This window comes from Rhinopithecus roxellana, chromosome 20 (assembly GCF_007565055.1).
Source record: "Rhinopithecus roxellana isolate Shanxi Qingling chromosome 20, ASM756505v1, whole genome shotgun sequence".
In the NCBI taxonomy this organism is placed as follows: Eukaryota; Metazoa; Chordata; class Mammalia; order Primates; family Cercopithecidae; genus Rhinopithecus; species Rhinopithecus roxellana.
Window position 1 is genome coordinate 7,379,458 of NC_044568.1, and position 17,871 is coordinate 7,397,328.

Genomic DNA, 17,871 nt, shown 5'->3' on the forward strand with positions numbered 1-17,871 from the left:
TTTTCTGACTTTCTTCCTGCTAGTGACTTCTAATTTGAATCCACTGTGGCCTAAGAGCATACTTTGTATGATTTCTAATGTCTTAAATCTCTTAAGGTTGTTTTATGTCCCAGAATGTGGTCTGTCTTGGTGATTATTCCACGTGAACTTGAGGAGAATGTGTATCCTGCTGTTGTGAGGTGTAACATTCTATAAATGGATATATACCTCTGTTGATACGACCTCAGGTGACTCTTTTTTTTTTTTTTTTTTTTTGAGACGGAGTCTCGCTCTGTCCCCCAGGCTGGAGTGCAGTGGCCGGATCTCAGCTCACTGCAAGCTCCGCCTCCCGGGTTCATGCCATTCTCCTGCCTCAGCCTCCCGAGTAGCTGGGACTACAGGCGCCGCCAGCTCTCCCGGTTAGCTTTTTGTATTTTTTAGTAGAGACGGGGTTTCACCGTGTTAGCCAGGATGGTCTCGAACTCCTGACCTCGTGATCCGCCCGTCTCGGCCTCCCAAAGTGCTGGGATTACAGGCTTGAGCCACCGCGTCCGGCCTCATTTTTTTTTTTTTTAAGTTACTGCTTCACCATTGGCTTTTGGAGATTTTGCAGATGATAAAATCCCCAGGACTTTTCTGCTGCTCGGTCAGATTTTCTTATCCTACACTTGCGGAACTGTTGTTTGAAATTGACAAGCAGGATGGCCAGCTCTGCCCGGCTCATTTCATTTCATCTTATTGGGTTCAGTCTGCAGTTTTAGGAGATGAGGTTGAAGGAACTGGTATACTGGAATCCACGGTGGGCTCAGAAGCAAACAAATGTGGGTTCTGATTCTAGCTCTGAGCTTTTACCAGCTGTGGGTCCTGGTGGATGGGTTATTTCACCTCTCTGGCCTCGGTTTCCTTAGCTAGACAGTTGGGGTAACAGCCTACCTTTCAGGATTCTTGTGTGGATTCGGTGAGGTAATACTTCTAAAGCACCTAGCAAAGCGTCAAGTACAAGGTAAGTGCTGGGCAAGCAGGGATTTTGTTTACACAAAGCCTTGGCTCAACAAAAGGAGGCTGTTTCCAGCCTCTGTTTAACTGAGACCTAAGAGAATGTTCCATCTGTGGCAGGGTATGGGCTGAAACTGCCTGGTGACATGTCAGAGGTGGGGTGTTCGCAGGACTTCCTTGTCCAGGTTGGCAGTTGAGCTTGGCAGGTGACCCCTGAGACCCCTCCCAACTCCAGCACTTCAGGAATCTCTTCATTTAGAATGGGGGCTTGAAGTCATCTCCTCTTGCCACGTACTTGACCGCGATAACCTGGCACTTATCTTTTTAATGCTTTTACTCACCTGCATCTTTGTTCTTTTTACCTCTGATGTGCACGGGAGCCTCTTCTCCCACCGCATCTGTGATTTCTCCTGAAATGTAGCACCCGCGCATCCCTGAGAAGCTAGCTGCGGCCTGTGTGTGTGCACTTGGGCATGAGTAAGTGTGGGTGTGCCTTCCACAACAGAGTATCAATCCTGACACCATGCTGGGATGTTTCAGTCAATCCTGACTGGGTTGTTGACTTCCCTGTTTCCCTTTGGAGGACTTTACCGTGAAAGTCTTCTACTGTGTGACCTTGGACAGGCGTCTTGGCCTCTCTGTGTCTCTTTATTCAAAATTGAGGCTAAAGTGACACTTTTGCCATCTCTGCCACGGGATAATGTGGGCATCTGTGTAGTTGTGAGAGTAAAAGTTACTAGGACTTGCAGAGGAAATCAGTGTCAGGAACCCACCACCCCATTCCCACCCCTCCTTTACTTGAGACTTTGCTTTTGTAACTCTCAGCAAGGAAGACGAGTTCGGGCTTTGAGCAGATACGGAGCCTCCCCCTAGAGAGAGCTTTGCAGCCTCATGCTGAGCTGGTTAGGGGCCCCACATCATGTCCAAAATGAATTTAATCAACAAACAGTTACTGAACACGTGCTATGTGCCAGGCACCGTTGTAGGTACTGGGGACTCAGCGGTGAAAGGGACAGACCCTGGCTGTCAGGATGACAGACAATTTAAAAAGGGACAGTTGTCCCACACTGGCTTGTCCTTTGCACCCCCGGCACTTCGTGAGGAGTAGCGGCCAGTTCCTGTATTCACTGACCCTCGGCGTACGTTTGTCTGACGTTTCCAGATGAATTATGCATCCTTGGCAGGAACTCAGGAAAAGAAATGCTGTGCTCTTCTCAGGCATTGTTTCAGGGAGATGACGACGGAATTTGTCCCATTGCTGATGGTTAGTTTAGATCACCTGGTGAAGGTGGTGTCTGCCAGGTTTCTGTATTGTAACATTCATTGATATATATTTTCACTCATTAGTTAACATACAATACAAGTTTTGCAGGGAGTTACTTTGAGGCTGTCATAGTAAAATAGAGCTTTCCCTTCTTCCCTATTTATTAGAGATGAAGTCTGGCTTTGTTGCCCAGGCTGGAGTGCGGTGGTGTGATCATAGCTCTCTGCAGCCTTCAACTCCCAGGCTCAAGCCATCCTCCTGCCTCAGCCTCACAAGAAGCTGGGATTACAGGCACATACCACTGCACCTGGCCTCCTCCATTTATTGATTTGTGTCAATACAGACTCCTGGACTTTAACTCCAAGGGTTACAAGTGGGTACCAAAATATTCATTTTGATGCTCAAATTGTGCCCATTTTGTCCAGGTCAAGCTAGCTGCTGAGTACTTCCTTACTGTCTGGCACAAGAATTCCAAGCCTATCTGGTACTTTTCCTTCTCCTGGAATCAGCCATTTCTCTAAGGAGCCCTGGTTCCTTTCAGTACAGAATAGTATTGAGAAGCCAAGACCTGGTCACCAGGAAGCCATGATAATCAAATGTGATGAATGATCTTGGATTGGATCCTGGATGTCTAAAGGGCATTATTGAGGCAATTAGCAAAACATAAATAGGGGCAGTGGATGAGATAGCGGTGATGCATCACTGTAAATTTCCTGGTTTCAATGGTTGTATTGTGGTTATGCAGAGAATGTCCTTGTTTTTCTGACATGCACACTGAGGTATTGGGGTAATTTATTCATTATGGAGATGCGTGAGTGTGTGTATGTGTCTCATACACAGATGTTTCTTAATGATGGGGTTATGTCCGCATAAACTCATCATAAGTTGAAAATATTATTAAGTCAGAAATGCACTTCATACTCCTAACCTACTGAACATCATAGCTTAACCTAGCTCGGATCACTTACATTAGCCTACAGTTGGGCAAAGTCATCTAACACAAAGCCTGTTTTGTTATAAAGTGTCGAATAGCTTGTGCAGTTTATGGAATACTGAGAGTGAAAAACAGAATAGTTGTATGGGTCCTCCAAGTACTGCTTCTACTGAACACACATTGATTTTGCGCCATCATAAATTAGGGGAAGAAAGGAAAAGCACGAGTGAGGGAGGAAGGGCCGGGCGCGGTGGCTCATGCCTGTAATCCCAGTGCTTTGGGAGACCAAGGCGGGCAGATCGCTTGAACTCAGGAGTTCGAGACCAGCCTGGGCAACATAATGAGACCCCATCTCTACCAAAAATAGAAACACTTAGCGAGGCCTCGTGGCGCACATCTGTGGGCCCAGCTACTCAGGAGGCTGAGGTGGGAGGATTGCTTGAGCCCAGGAGGCAAATGTTGCAGGGGGTTGAGATTGTGCCACTACACTCCAGCTTGGGTGACAGAGTAAGACTCCATCTCAAAAAAAAAAAAAAAAAAAAAAAAAAGAAAGGAAAGAAGGGAAGTTCCCTCCAGGTAGAGGGGACAGAGAAAGGAAAGGCGTGGAGGTGGGACTGAGTTTGGTGTGTTTAAGAAGCGTAGGTGGCAGGCGTGGGATGCATGGGCGCTGGGCCCAGGTGGAGAGGGAGGTGGAGCCCTGCTGGGGAGGGCCCTGAAGTGTGCCCAAGTCACTGGGAGAGCATCCAGCAGGGGCCTAGGGCTCCTGAGGTGGCCTTAAGTCCTTATGGTGTCCCAGACATGGCACACAGTACTTCAGAGGCAACGCCTCAGTTCCTGTTTGCTGCAAGCCTGTGAGGTTAGCCTTGGAACCAGTCCTGTGTCACAGAAACATAGCCAGAGCACCAAAAGAGAAATGCTTTTAATGGCAAAGAGGTACTCATTAGCAGAACAAAGCCTGGGAGCTGCTTTTTTGAACAAGACCCCAGGAGAGAGACCCAAGCGGGAAGTGAAGGATGGGCGCTTGAAACGTTGCAGGGAATATAATCCAGTGCATGCTTTTTTTTTTCTTCTCCCTTTTGCGACAGGGTCTCACTGTGTCGCCCAGCCTAGAGTGCAGTGGTGTGATCTTGGCTCACCACAACCTCTGCCTCCCAGGCTCAAGCGATTCTCCTGCCTCAGCCTCCTGAGTAGCTGGGACTACAGGTGCGCGCCGCTACCACCCGGCTAATTTTTTTTTTATTTTTGGTACAGACGGGGTTTCACCATGTTGGCCAGGCTGGTTGTGAACTCCCAAAGTGCTGGGATGACAGATGTGAGCCACCACGCTCAGCCCTAGTACACACTTTTTGGAGGGGATTTGACATTATGTACCAGGAGTGCTGGGGAAAAGTACACACTCAACTCCATGAGATTCTGCTGCTTTTTCCTTTTCCCTCCCCTCCTCCCCTCCCTTTCCTTTCCTTTCCTTTTTTTTTTTTTTTTTTTTGAGACGGAGTCTCACTCTGTCACCCAGGCTGGAGTGCAATGGCATGGTCTCAGCTCACTGCAACCTCTGCCTCCTGGGTTCAAGCGATTCTTCCGCCTCAGCCTCCCGAGTAGCTGGGACTACAGGTGTGTGCCATCACACCTGGCTAATTTTTGCATTTTTAGTAGAGACAGGGCTTCACTATGTTGGCCAGGCTGGTCTCGAACTCCTGACCTCGTGATCTGCCTGCTTGGCCTCCCAAACTTTCTTTTTTTCTTTTTTTTAATGACAGGGTCTTGCTGGAGTGCAGTGGTGCAATCTTGGCTTACTGCAGCCTTGACATCCCAGGCTCAAACGATCTTCCCACCTCAACCCCCCAAGTAACTGGGATAACAGGCATGCACCACCATGCCTGGCTGATTTTGTTTAATTTTTATAGAGATGAGGTCTCACTCTGTTGCCCAGGCGGGTCTTGAAACCTGGGCTCAAGCCATCCTCCCTCCTTGGCCTCCCAAAGTGCTGGGATTACAGGTGTGAGCCACCACACCTGGCTTCTGAACATTTTTTCTTAATGATAATAGCTGGTGCTATGGTCTGAATGTGTTCCCCCAAATTCATATGTTGAAACTTCATCCCCATTGTAGTCATATTAAAAGATGGGGCCTTTGGAGAAGTGATTAAGTCACGAGGGCTCTGTGGTTGGTCATGAATGGGGTTAGTGCCCTTATGAAAGGCCTGAAGGAAGTGTGTTTACCCCTTCTGTCATATGAGGACACAGCAGCATGGCATTGTCTGTGAGGAATGGGCTGTCACCAGATCCGGATCGCCTAGTGTCATGATCTTGGACTTCCCAGCCTCCAGAACTATGAATTAGAAAATTTATTTATTTATTATTTATTTATTTTGAGACTGAGTCTCGCTCTTGTCGCCCAGACTGGAGTACAATGACGTGATCTCGGCTCACTGCAACCTCTGCCTACCCCAGTTCAAGCGATTCTCCTGCCTCAGCCTCCAGAGTAGCTGGAATTACAGGTGGCTGCCACCATACTCGGCTAGTTTTTATATTTTTAGTAGAGATGGGGTTTCACCATGTTGGCCAGGCTGGTCTCGAACTCCTGACCTCAGGTGATCCTCCCGCCTCAGCCCCCCAAAGTGCTGGAAATACAGGTGTGAGCCACTGTGTCTGTCCTGAATAATACAATTTTTAAAACAATTTTTCAAAAATTCACCATGAGGTCTCACTATGTTCCCTAGGCTGATCTCAAAACCCTGGACTCAAGTGATCCACCCCACCTTCCTGAGTAGCTGGGACTAGAGATACACACCATTGTACCCAATAGAGCAATACATTTCTGTTCTTTGTAAATTACCTGCCTTAAGGTATTTTTGTTACAGCAGCCTGTATGGACTAAGCTGACTGGTAACGTTACTTGAGACTTTACTGTGTTCCTGTCACTGTTGGAGGGCTCGGTCTGTGTTAGCTCATTTAATCCCCACAGCACCTCAATCAGATGGGGGTATTCTTAGTCCCACTTTATAGATAAGGAAACTGAGGCACTGAAGCACAACTCGTTCAAGGTTCACATCTAGTCGGTGACAGAGCAGGTATTTAAACCTCAGGAAGTAATCAGAGAAACATGTGTAGAGGGTTCTCCAAGGAAGGCCACATCCAGAAGCACCTCCCGGGACAGTTCTTGTGTGACTCACCCTCTGGACTTTGTGGGTCTGGGTGTTGTTTCATGATTATAGAGAGAGCTCTGTGAACGTGGAGGACCTGTTGTCCACAGAGACACAAATGGCCAGGGCATGGCTGGGCGTGGTGGCTCAGGCCTGTAATCCCAGCATTTTGGAAGCCCAGGGGGGCAGATCATGAGGTCAGAAGTTCGAGATCAGCCTGGCCAACATGGTGAAACCTCGTCTCTACAAAAAATACAAAAATTAGCCAAGTGTGGTGGCGGGCACATGTAATCCCAGCTACTCGGGAGGTTGAGGCAGGAGAATCACTTGAACCCGGGAGGTGGAGGTTGCAGTGAGCTGAGATCGCACCACTGCACTCCAGCCTTGGAGACAGAGGGAGACTCCGTCTCGGAAAAACAAACAAACAAATGGCCAGGGGAGGGGAGGGTTGCGTGTTGAGTAAGATGAGCTCTGGGGAAGCACAGGTCAGCACTAACCTGCTTGCTCTCTCTCTCTGCAGGTGCCTTGGCATCTCCCAATGGGGTGGCTTTGCTCTGGGCTCCTGTTCCCTGTGAGCTGCCTGGTCCTGCTGCAGGTCGCAAGCTCTGGTAAGTCACCACCTCTCAATCATTCATTTGTTGACTATTAATGGTGTGCCAGGGTCCTGCGGTATATCACTTGGCCTTATGGAGATTACGCTGCAGTGGGAGGGGACAGCCAATGACAGGTGGCCCTGATTATCAGTAAATTCTAAAGATTGTTAGAAAGTGATGGGGGCCGGGTGTAGTGGCTCACACCTGTAATCCCAGCACTTTGGGAGGCCAAGGCGGGAGGATCGCTTGAGCCCAGGAGTTCAAGGTCAGCCTGGGCAACATAGGGAGACCTTGTCTCTACAAATAATAAAAATATTAGCCAGGTGTGGAGGTGCACGCCTGTAGCCCCGGCTACTCAGGAGGCTGAGGTGGGAGGATCCCTTGAGCTCAGGAGGTCAAGGCTGCAGTGTACTGTGATCGTGCCACTGCACTCCAGCCTGGAGTCTAAAAAAAAAAAAGAGAGAGACGGTGATAGGAAAAGAACACAGAACAGCATAAGAGGGGGTTGGGGAAGCTGGGTGGGGTGGGGAGATTGCAGTTTAAAGTAGGGAAGTCAGGGAAGGCCTCATCGAGCTGACTTGGAGGAAGCGGGAACCATGCAGATATCAGGGGAAGGCTTATTCTTGGCAGAGAGGCCCTGCACTAAGCCTGGCGGGAGGGTTGAGCACAGGAGTGAATGTGGTGGAGGAGAGTGAGCAGCAGGAGGAAGGAGTGAAGGTCAGCAAAGTGACAGGGTGGCTGAATCAAAAAGGACCTTGCAGTGTTTGAGCAGAGGATCCACATCATCCATTATGTTCCAAAGGACCCCTCAGGATGCCGTGTGGAGAAAGGATGAGGGTGGAAGCCGGGAGGTCTGGAGTGGAGGAGATGAGAGGCTCCAGATCCCTCTGGGAGGCAGATTTGAGGACAGATTGGAATTGGGGTGAGAGAGAGAGAGAGAAAGAGAAGTGGCCAGGATGACTCCGAGATTTCTGACCCAAGCTACTGGGAAGGACGCGGTTGTCATTTCTGAAATGCAGAAGGATGCCAGAAGAGAAGGTACTTTGGGGAGGGGCAGGAATCAGGAGTTAGTTCTGGACATGAGATAAGCTTGGAGTATTTATTTGCTATCTAAGACAGCTCCTTAACATGGTCAGCCCTTATGCAAGTTGTTGTCAGCTGAGATGGGCATGGCACTGAGCATGGGAGCATGGAGGCACCTAAGGGTCAGGGGCTGGGTGGCCTCATGTTCAGGTGATTTAGCAAACTCAGTGTCCATCCTGCCGATTCCAGTCCTGCCGCAGCCACTGACAAGCTAGGAGGGCGCTGAAAGGAGAAGGACCCCAATGTTTCCTCCAGCCCATCCATCTCCTGTCTCCCATTGGCCAAACCCAACTGGAAACCAAAGGCCAAGGGTACCTGGTGATGAAGACTGTGGTATCAGCCTCCTGAGCACAGAGAGGGCAGAAAGGGGTGGGAACTAAGAGGGGCACAGATAGTGGGCAAATGGGGAAGTGGCACTTCCCCTACCTTGAGGGCAGAGGCTTGGTGTGATGGAATGGCCCTCCTTAAACTGCTACATATTTTCTCTTCAATTTGGCCAAGAACAAGTTGTCAAGTTTGTGTAAGATAAAGGTGCACTTGGTTCATTCTTCTTTAATGGCCCCCGCACCCATGGGTATTTCTTCGGCTTCCACAGTCATCCAGACACTAGCTGGGAAGCTCCAGCAGCTCGGGTCCTGGCCCCAGCTCTGTGGGCGCTGGCCCTCAACTTTGCCTGCACTGTGGTTTTGTGCTGTTCCCCTTGGTCCTGTTTGGGTGCAAGTCCCCCTCATGCGTTGCGTTCCTGGCCACTCAGGCTGCTCCTGTGTCTCCCCAGGGAGCATGAAGGTCCTGCAGGAGCCCACCTGCGTCTCCGACTACATGAGCATCTCTACGTGTGAATGGAAGATGGGTGGTCCCACCAACTGCAGCGCCAAGCTCCGTCTGTTGTACCAGCTGGTTTTTCAGTCCTCCGAGTAAGCCTGCGCTGGAGCTGGAGGTTTGGGGAGGTTGTACCCAAAGGGTTTGGCCCAAGAGTGAGCTGGGTCCAGGTGGTGCGCTGGAGCGCAGGATGCTGAGTATGGTTTGCTGCTGTTTATTGGGTATGGTGTTAGAGGGGAGGTCCCATCTCCGGGGACATGTTATGTAAGATGCAGCGGAGCGCGTGCTGGGAGTGTTGGTCCATGTGGCACATGGATATGGCTGGAATATTGGACTAGACCAGCCGTTCTCATACTTTTTGGTCTGAGGACCCTTTTTCACGCTTAAAAATAAGTGAGGACCCAAAGGGCTTTGATCTAGGTAACACATCGTTCTATGTTTACCTAATTAGAACTTACAATGGAGAAATTTTGTAATTTTTAAAAAATTAAAACAATTAAAAATTTTTTTCTTATCAAGATGGAGGTCTCACTGTGTTGCCCAGGCTGGTCTCAAACTCCTGGGCTCCAGTGATCCTCCTGCCTCAGCCCCACAAAGTACTGGGATTGTAGGCGTGAGCCACTGTACCTGAACCAAAATGGAGAAATGTTAAGTCACAACAACATGCAAACCCCCATTCAACAAATCATCAGATCAATGACACGATCACAGGTCATGTAGCCTCTAGAAAATTCCACTGTACGCCAGTGAGAGAGAGTGAAAAGGCAAATAATGTCCCTGTATTATGATGAAAAGAGTTTGACCTGGTGGACCCAGACCACACTTTGAGAACCACTGGACTAGACCCTTGATTGAGGAGTAGTGTTGAGAGTGGAGTTCATTGTGATGGTGGATGGACCAGGGGACCTGGCATAGGAGTCAGGTGGTTCCCTGGGCTACTCCATGGTGCACAGGATGCTTTGTTACACTGGTACCCAGGACATAATCACGTACACAAGACACACGGTTATGGGGCAGACTGGGATATACGGCATACCAGCACACAAGGTACACTGGTAGAGGTGGTATTCCATGATTATTCTAAGGTAGATGGGCTGTGCTTTGTGTCCATTGGTATAGTCCAGAAACTGGCAAACTATGGCCTGTGAGCCAAATCTGGCCCACTGCTTGTTTTTGTAAATAAAGTTTTATTGAAACTTTTTTTACTGGCTGCTTTTGCACTACATCAGCAGAATTGAGTAGTTGTAACAGAAACTGCATGGCCCTCCTTTATCTTTTTTTTGAGATGGAGTTTCACTCTTGTTGCCCAGGCTGGGGTACAATGGCACAATCTCGGCTCACTGCAACCTCTGCCTCCTGGGTTCAAGCGATTCTCCTATCTCAGCCTCCTGAACAGCTGGGATTACTGGTGCCTGCCACCATACCCGGCTAATTTTTTGTATTTTTAGTAGAGACCAGCTTTCACCATGTTGGCGAAGCTGGTCTCGAACTCCTGAACTCCGGTGATCCACCTGCCTCGGCCTCCCAAAGTGCTGGGATTACAGGCATAAGCCACTGAGCCCGGCCTACTCCTTTATCTTAATTGAAATAATTCAGAAATGGAAAGTCAAATACTGCATGTTCTCACTTATAAGTAAGAGTTAAATAATGTGTACACATGGGCATTATTCCAGGTACAATGGAATAATAGACATTGAAGACTTGGGAGGGTAGGAGAGGGGGTGAGGGAAAAGAAATTACTTAGTGGGCATAGTGTAAACTGTTTGGGTGACAGACCCACCAAAACCCCAGACTTCACCACTAGGCAGCATATCCAGTGAGAACAGATCTGGGGGTTGCCATCAAAATTGCACTTGTAAGGCTGGGCACCTCAGTGGCTCACAGCTGTAATCCCAGCACTTTGGGAGGCCGAGGTGGGCAGATCACTTGAGGCCAGGAGTTCGAGACCAGCCTGGCCAACATGGTGAAGCCACGTCTCTACTAAAAATACAACAGTTAGCTGGGTGTGGTGGCGCATACCTGTAATCCCAGTTACTAGGGAGGCTGAGGCAGGAGAATTGCTTGAGCCCAGGAGGTGGAGGTTGCAGTGAGCTGAGATCGCACCACTGCACTCTAGTCTGGGTGTCTGAGCGAGACTCTGTCTCAGGAAAAAAGCTCTTGTACCCCCTAAATTTATACAAATAACCAAAAAAAAAAAAAAAAAAAAAAAAAAAAAAAGCAAAACAAAAAACAGCAACAAGAAATTGTATGGTTTTTGAAGTCCAAAATATTAACTATCTGGCCTCTTACAGAAAACGTTTGCAGACCCCTGGCTTAGCCCATGAGATGTGGGTTGGCTTTTAAGGTGGAACACTGGAATTACCCTACGATGGCCAAATTTTGCAATGCACAGCTTATGTTGTTCTAAGTTAATTAGTGCCACCGGTTCTTCCCTTTCATGGGCTTTCAGGGACAAGCTAAGTCCCAGGACCAGGGCCAGCAGCTAGGCAGGTGTGAGGAGCATCCCTGGTGCATGTGGCCAGCAAGAGAGGCAACCCTGGTCGGCTGCCCCCAGCACACCCTGGCGGCTCCCAAGCCCCCAGATCTGTCCTCACGTCAGTGATCGGGAAGCTGGAAGAGTATGATGCGGTTCCTGGAGCCATGTCCCGGGCACAGCCGTGGGGCCTAGCCAGCCTACAGGTGACCAGCCTAACCCAGCCCCTGTGTCTACAGAACCCACACGTGTGTCCCCGAGAACAACGGCAGTGTGGGGTGCGTGTGCCACCTGCTCATGGATGATGTGGTCAGTATGGACAACTATACGCTGGACCTGTGGGCTGGGCAGCAGCTGCTGTGGAAGGGCTCCTTCAAGCCCAGCGAGCATGGTGAGCAGGGCAGAGTGTGGTGGGCATGGGTAGGTGTGTTCCCACAGCCGCCTGGGCTGAGGGTGTGGTGGGCAGGGGAGGTGGTGGGGTCACAGCAATAGCAGGAGGAAGCCACCTGTATTTTCCCAAATCTGATGGGATTTCTGCCCCTGCCTGGGCCTCAGTCCTCCCATCTTTGAAACAGAGCTGGGCATAGTAGACCACCAAGCCCCCTTCAGCTCAGCTGTTTCCACCCTGAACTTAAGTGCCCAGGAAGGCGTATTGAGATGAGGCGTGCTTGCTTGAAGACATGCCTGCTGCTGATTGAAAACTGAACTGGGAACAGTCCTTCTGTTCTGTGTCCACTGGTCAGCTGCTGCGGCTTCAGATGGTCTAGACCGTGGAAGGCTGACCTTTTCCTGGTACTTGGGGTCCCTGCAGGAGCCTCCCGTGAGCTTGCTGGAGTGTGGTGACAGGAGTTTAAAACATTGGTCATTGCTGTGTGACCTTGGGCGAGTCATGTTTCCTCTCTGAGCCCCAGTTTCCAGAAGACAGTTACTGTCCCCATTTTGCAGTTGAATGAACTGTAGTTCTGAGAAGGCAAGTAACCTGCCTCGGGTCACACAGCTTCTCAGCAGCAGAGGCAGTACTCAAGGCCAGGGCCCTGCAGGGCTCAGTTCACTGCTCCATCAGCCATTCCAGAAGGTCTGCTCAGGGCTGGTAGCTGGGAGGTTATTTAAACTGACCCATGAATGAACTTTAAGATAATTTTTACGTTTTTATTTAATTTTTGTTTTTACATGTTTCCTGTTTTTTTAGAGACAGGGTCTCTGTCACCCAGGCTGGAGTGCAGTGATACGATCATAGCTCACTGCAGCTTCCAATTCCTGGGCTCAAGTGGTCCTCCCACCTCAGCCTCCCAAGTAGCTAGGACTAAAGTGTGCATCACCATACCTAGCTAACTTAAAAAAATTTGTTTTTTGTGGAGATGAGAGTCTCACTGTGTTGCTCAGGCTGGCTGGTCGCAAACTCCTGGCCTCAACTGATCCTCTTGCCTCAGCCTCCTAAAGTGCTGGGGTTACAGATGTGAGCCTACATACCCAGCCTACATTTGGGTTTTAATATAAATGAAATATATTTTTAGTATATTGATTTTAATGCATATTAAAATGCATTATATTATATTCCCGTGATGCATAGTATAACGTGAGGTCTCAGGGATATGATTGCTTCAAAGGAGACCAAGTTTTAAAACAGATCAATCAAAATAAAGAAAAATACTCAGTAAATCATCATAAAGTACGGAGATGTAGCCAAAGGAGTGAACGATGCAGCTGTAAAAGCTGAAGTTTGAGACTGAGCATGGTGGTTCACGCCTATAATCCCAGCACTTTGGGAGGCCGACGCGGGTGGATCACCTGAGGTCAGGAGTTCGAGACCAGCCTGGCCAACATGGTAAAACCCTGTCTCTACTAAAAATACAAAAAATTAGTCTGGCATGGTGGCAGGCGCCTGTAATCCCAGCTACTCGGGAGGGGAGGCTGAGGTAGGAGAATAGCCTGAACCCAGGAGGCGGAGGTTGCAGTGAGCCTAGATCACGCTACTGCACTCCAGCCTGGGTGACAGAGTGACATTATGTCTCAAAAAAAAAAAAACGCTGAAGATTGGGTTACTTTGGCTCATACATTTTGCCTTCACTGTAGAAAGGTGGTTAATAAAGACCAGGCGCGGTGGCTCATGCCTGGAATCCCAGCACTTTTGGAGCCCGAGGCAGGCAGATCACTTGAGCCCTGGGCAACTGAGGCTGCAGTGAGCTGTGACTGTGCCACTGCACTCCAGCCTGGGCAACAGAGTGGGACCCTGTCTCAAAAAAAAAAAAGGGGGGTAATTAATAAACACTAAAGTTCTATGTAGAATTTTAGCAACATTAAATTGTGGCTCTGAATCTGTGGTGCTCCAGAAGTATGCTACAGAGGTTTTGTCGCCCACAAATCTGGGTGGTGGCTGTGGTTTGCAGTCTGGGGCTGGACTGGGTGATGGGGAGTCATTGCATAGATCCTCACATAGACGCCGCTTGTCCTGCAGTGAAACCCAGGGCCCCAGGAAACCTCACGGTTCACACCGATGTCTCCGACACTGTGCTGCTGACCTGGAGCAACCCGTATCCCCCTGACAATTACCTGTATAATGATCTCACCTACGCAGTCAACATTTGGAGTGAAAACGACCCGGCAGATGTGAGTGGGCATGCTTTGACGTTTTTCTGTGACCTCTGGGGAACAGGGTGGGTGACCAGCAGACGCCCAGTCCCTGGAGCCAGGAGCCTAGGCGGCAAGCCCTGGGACTGGATAGCAAATCCCAGGAGCTGGAGACCTGGCTTCTCACCTGGCTCTGCCCTAGGCAAGTCCCTTCGCTTCCTGGCCCCCCACCTCGCACATCAGAGAAGGGGAGTTATTTCTGCACGCCGCTCCTCATCTGTAAAGGTAGGGCTGTGGGCTGCGTCTGTGTTTCCCAGTTTGGGGGACACAAGCGATCGTAGGTGGCACATCCACAGCTCACTTGAATAACCCTATTATTGAAGAGAATAATACTGACTCAAGAGAGAGTGACCCATGTCAGTTCCCTTTTGAGGCCAACCGGGTAAGGAGGAAGTCTCTGTGAGCTGACTCGTTTACTAATTCCTCTTAATGAAGAGAGCAGAGGCCACACCCCAGGCTTAGACTTTCCCAAGAAAACAAGGTCAGTTTGTTGCTTGGTCCACATGGCAGCTAGTCCTGATATTCCCTTCACGGTAGTGGTGGTGGAGTTTTTGTTGTTATTGTTTGTTTGTTTTGAGACAGTGTCTCACTCTGTTACCCAGGCTGGAGTGCAGTGGTGCCATCTCCGCTCACTGCAACCTCCACCTCCTGGGTTCTAGCGATTCTCCTGGCTCAGCCTCCTGAGCAGCTGGGACTACAGGCAGCTGTCACCATGCCTGGCTGATGTTTGTATTTTTAGTAGAGATAGGGTTTCACTGTGTTGGCCAGGCTAGTCTTGAACTCCTGACCTCAGGTGATCCACCCGCCTCAGCCTCCCAAAGTGCTGGGATTACAGGTGTGAGCCACCGCACCTGGCCAGTGGAGTTCCTCCTTAAATACATGTATTGACATCTTTAAAAAGAGCGAGAGGATTTACAGGAAACTATCAGGTCATAATGGCAGGGACCGTCCACAGTGGGTGGCTGAGTCCCCCTATTTTTGCTGCCAGGTGTGCGGGGAGGTCATTTCCTGCCACCCGTGTTTCCCTACCCTGCATCCACCTTCCTCACATTCCCATTGAAGGGATAATTTCTGGACATATGGGTCCTGGGGTCCACAGGGCTGCATTCCAATGCGTGCTCTGCCACTCGCCAGCTGTGTGATGTTGGGCATATCCCATAACCTCTTTGTGCCTCAGTTTCCTCATCTGTAACAGAGGAGTGACAAGAGCACCCGCCCACAAGGCTATGAGAGTACAAGGTGTGTGATACAGATGAACTCCCCTGTTTGGCACACATGTGTCCTAAAAGCCATGTACCCTTTCTCCTAAGTGCCCCAGGCCACAGAGATCCCCATCTGCCCACTGACCCACACACTGGTCTGTCATTTGCTCCTTGAGGTTTGTGAGGGCCTGCTCTGTGCATCCCAGGGGCCCAGGCTGGGCCTGGTTGACTGTCAGGGAGCAGGCACCTGCCACCTTAAGCTCCCATACTGGTGTCTGTCGCTGTTTCCTCTCAATCTGACCAAGCCAGGGGTGTTGATTTACATCTCTCAGGTCTGGTTTCCTCCTTGGCGCTGGGCCAGGTATGGGGAAGGAGCAGGAATGGGGCAGTTGGATCACACAGCAGAGGCTCAGAAAGCCGAGGACATGGGGGAAAGGAGTATACAGATGCTAGAGAATGGGGCAAGTTTTGTTTGGTCAATAAATCTCCTTCCCGTGCCCCAGGCCTGTGCAAGACCTACGGAGAGTCCCAAGGATGGGCTGGGGGGAGGAGAAAGTTACCACCTATAGAGTCCAAAGATATGTTATTTAATATTTTCATATTTCTAGACTGCCTTCAGGCATGGCTGGATCCAGCTTCTAGGAACCTGTCCAGCTCTGCGCCCTGCTTTATTCTGTACTGGCTTCATTTTTAGGCAGGCTCTTCCCCCATGTAGTGGCAGATATGCCCACTAGTTGCTCCAGGCCTACATCCCAAAGCCTTAGTGGGAAAAGGGTTTTTTTCTTGGTGGTTCTAATAAGAGTCCTGAGGCTGCTGCTCAGTGGCCCGGCTTCGATCCTATGCCAGCCTCTGAACCAATCACTGGCTGTGGGTGCAGAGAGGGTATTGGTGGAGGGCCCTGCTTGTCCAGGGAGGTGTCACATATCTGCCTCTAGGGCTGCAGGTGGGCTCAGCTCCACCCAAACCAGATGAATTGAAAATAAGGTAGGAGTGGCTTCCCTAGGGGAAACGGGAAGGGGAAGCAGGACTGCGCTGGTTAAAATGCCAGCCAGGTTTAAGACCTGGCACCAGATGCCAGTCATGGGATTGGATTGGTCAGCATGCCTGGGCTATGGCTTAGGGGCATGTTGGTGCTCAGGGATGCCACAGGCCACCGGATACCGGGTCTGAGGCAGAAGGATGAAGTCCAGCTTCTCTTGTGGGTGGAACAGTGGCAACTGAGATACCCCATCTCCCTTCCTGAGGACAGAGCTGAACATAAAGAATTTAGTGATTGGCCAGAGCTTGGCCACATGCTCCCCTCTGATGAATGATAGGCTAGGCGATGGGATTGGCACAATTGGCTTAGACCAATGAGGGTTAGCCCTGGAGTTGCAGGCAGTGGAGTTCTGTCCTAAGCAGTGGGCACCGAAACCTGATGGCATAAAAGCTGGGTGGGTGTCAACCTGCATCTGCCACAGCACTGCAGACACCAGCTGTGGCTCATACTGAGTGGGATAAGTTCCAGAAAGAAACATTAGGAACTTACTACTGAATTTTGGGGCTAGAGCTACTCATTTATTCCCCTAGATGATTTCTAGGCAAGGTTCCATAGTGGAGGGGGAGTTTTGGCTTCGGCATTGAAGGATGCATAGGAGTTTTCTAGATAGGAAAAGAAGGGAAGGGTAGACCAGGCAGAGGGAACTGCCTGATAAAAGGTTTATGGGTCTGAAAATTCATGGGATGTTTGAGGATTATGGGGATGGGGGATGTGGGAATATGTGCAGTGTAAAAGCACAAAACAAAGCCAAAAGTTTAGAGCCCTGAATGCCTTCCTCATAATAATGGTTTCCATATTTTATATGCCTACTATGTGCCAGGCACATTGCTCAGGATCACACAGCTGGGTATGGCAGGGCTGAGTTTTTGTTGTTGTCATTGTTGTTTTTGAGATAGAGTCTCACTCTGTCACCCAGGCTGGAGTGCAGTGGCGTGATCATGGCTCACTGCATCCTTGACTTTCTGGGCTCAGGTGATTCTCCCACCTCTGCTTCCCAGGTAGCTGGGACTACAGGCACAGGCCACCACGCCAGGCTAATTTTTTGTATTTTTAGTAGCGACAGGGTCTCGCCATGTTGTCTAGGCTGGTCTGGATCTCCTGGCTTCACGTGATCCCCCTGGCTCGGCCTCCCAAGGTTCTGGGATTACAGGCTTGAGCCACCGCATCCAGCCCAGATCTGAGATTTGTGCCCAGTATTTGACCTCCCAAGCCTGTGTGCTCTTTTTCCTCCCATGGACATTTCTCTCAGAGATGGTCTCCTGAACACCTGACCTTCTTGTTAAGAAAACAGACGAACCGCAAGTAGTTCCTTGGAAGCTCAGATTTCTCTTTTGTTTCTTAACAAAACATTTCCCAGTTCCCAGCTCCCTTCCAGGGTGTACAGTTTCTTCGGTAATCTAGCTATTGCTTCTTGTTTACTCTTGTTTAGAAAGAAAGACGAAAGGGAGTGAGAATTTTCCCTCCCATCTCCAGTCTCCCCTCAACTCACACCCCGCCCTCAGCTCCTCTGGAATAGGAAAATCTCTGAACCCACTGCAATTGCTCCAACAATCTATTGGGACTTTGCTTCTTTCTTGTGAAAAACTCCCCTTGGCTCACTTTGCACTAGATTTCCCCAAATGTGCTTCTAACCACAAGCAGAAATGGAGCTCCAGGAACCAGGAAGAAACTGCCGGGGGCTGAGGAGGAGGAGAGGGAGGTGCATAGCCCTCGATCTCG

General features: G+C 49.8%; 1 protein-coding gene across 1 annotated transcript in view; it reads left to right on the plus strand.

Moving 5' to 3' along the window:
* Nucleotides 1–17,871, plus strand: part of IL4R (interleukin 4 receptor) — a 52,310-nt gene that overhangs the window by 20,319 nt on the left and 14,120 nt on the right. The window contains 4 exon segments of the mRNA XM_030924609.1: nt 6,836–6,923; nt 8,767–8,905; nt 11,523–11,674; nt 13,739–13,890. Of these exon segments, the coding sequence (XP_030780469.1) occupies nt 6,854–6,923; nt 8,767–8,905; nt 11,523–11,674; nt 13,739–13,890 (513 nt within the window). The 5' untranslated portion in view covers nt 6,836–6,853.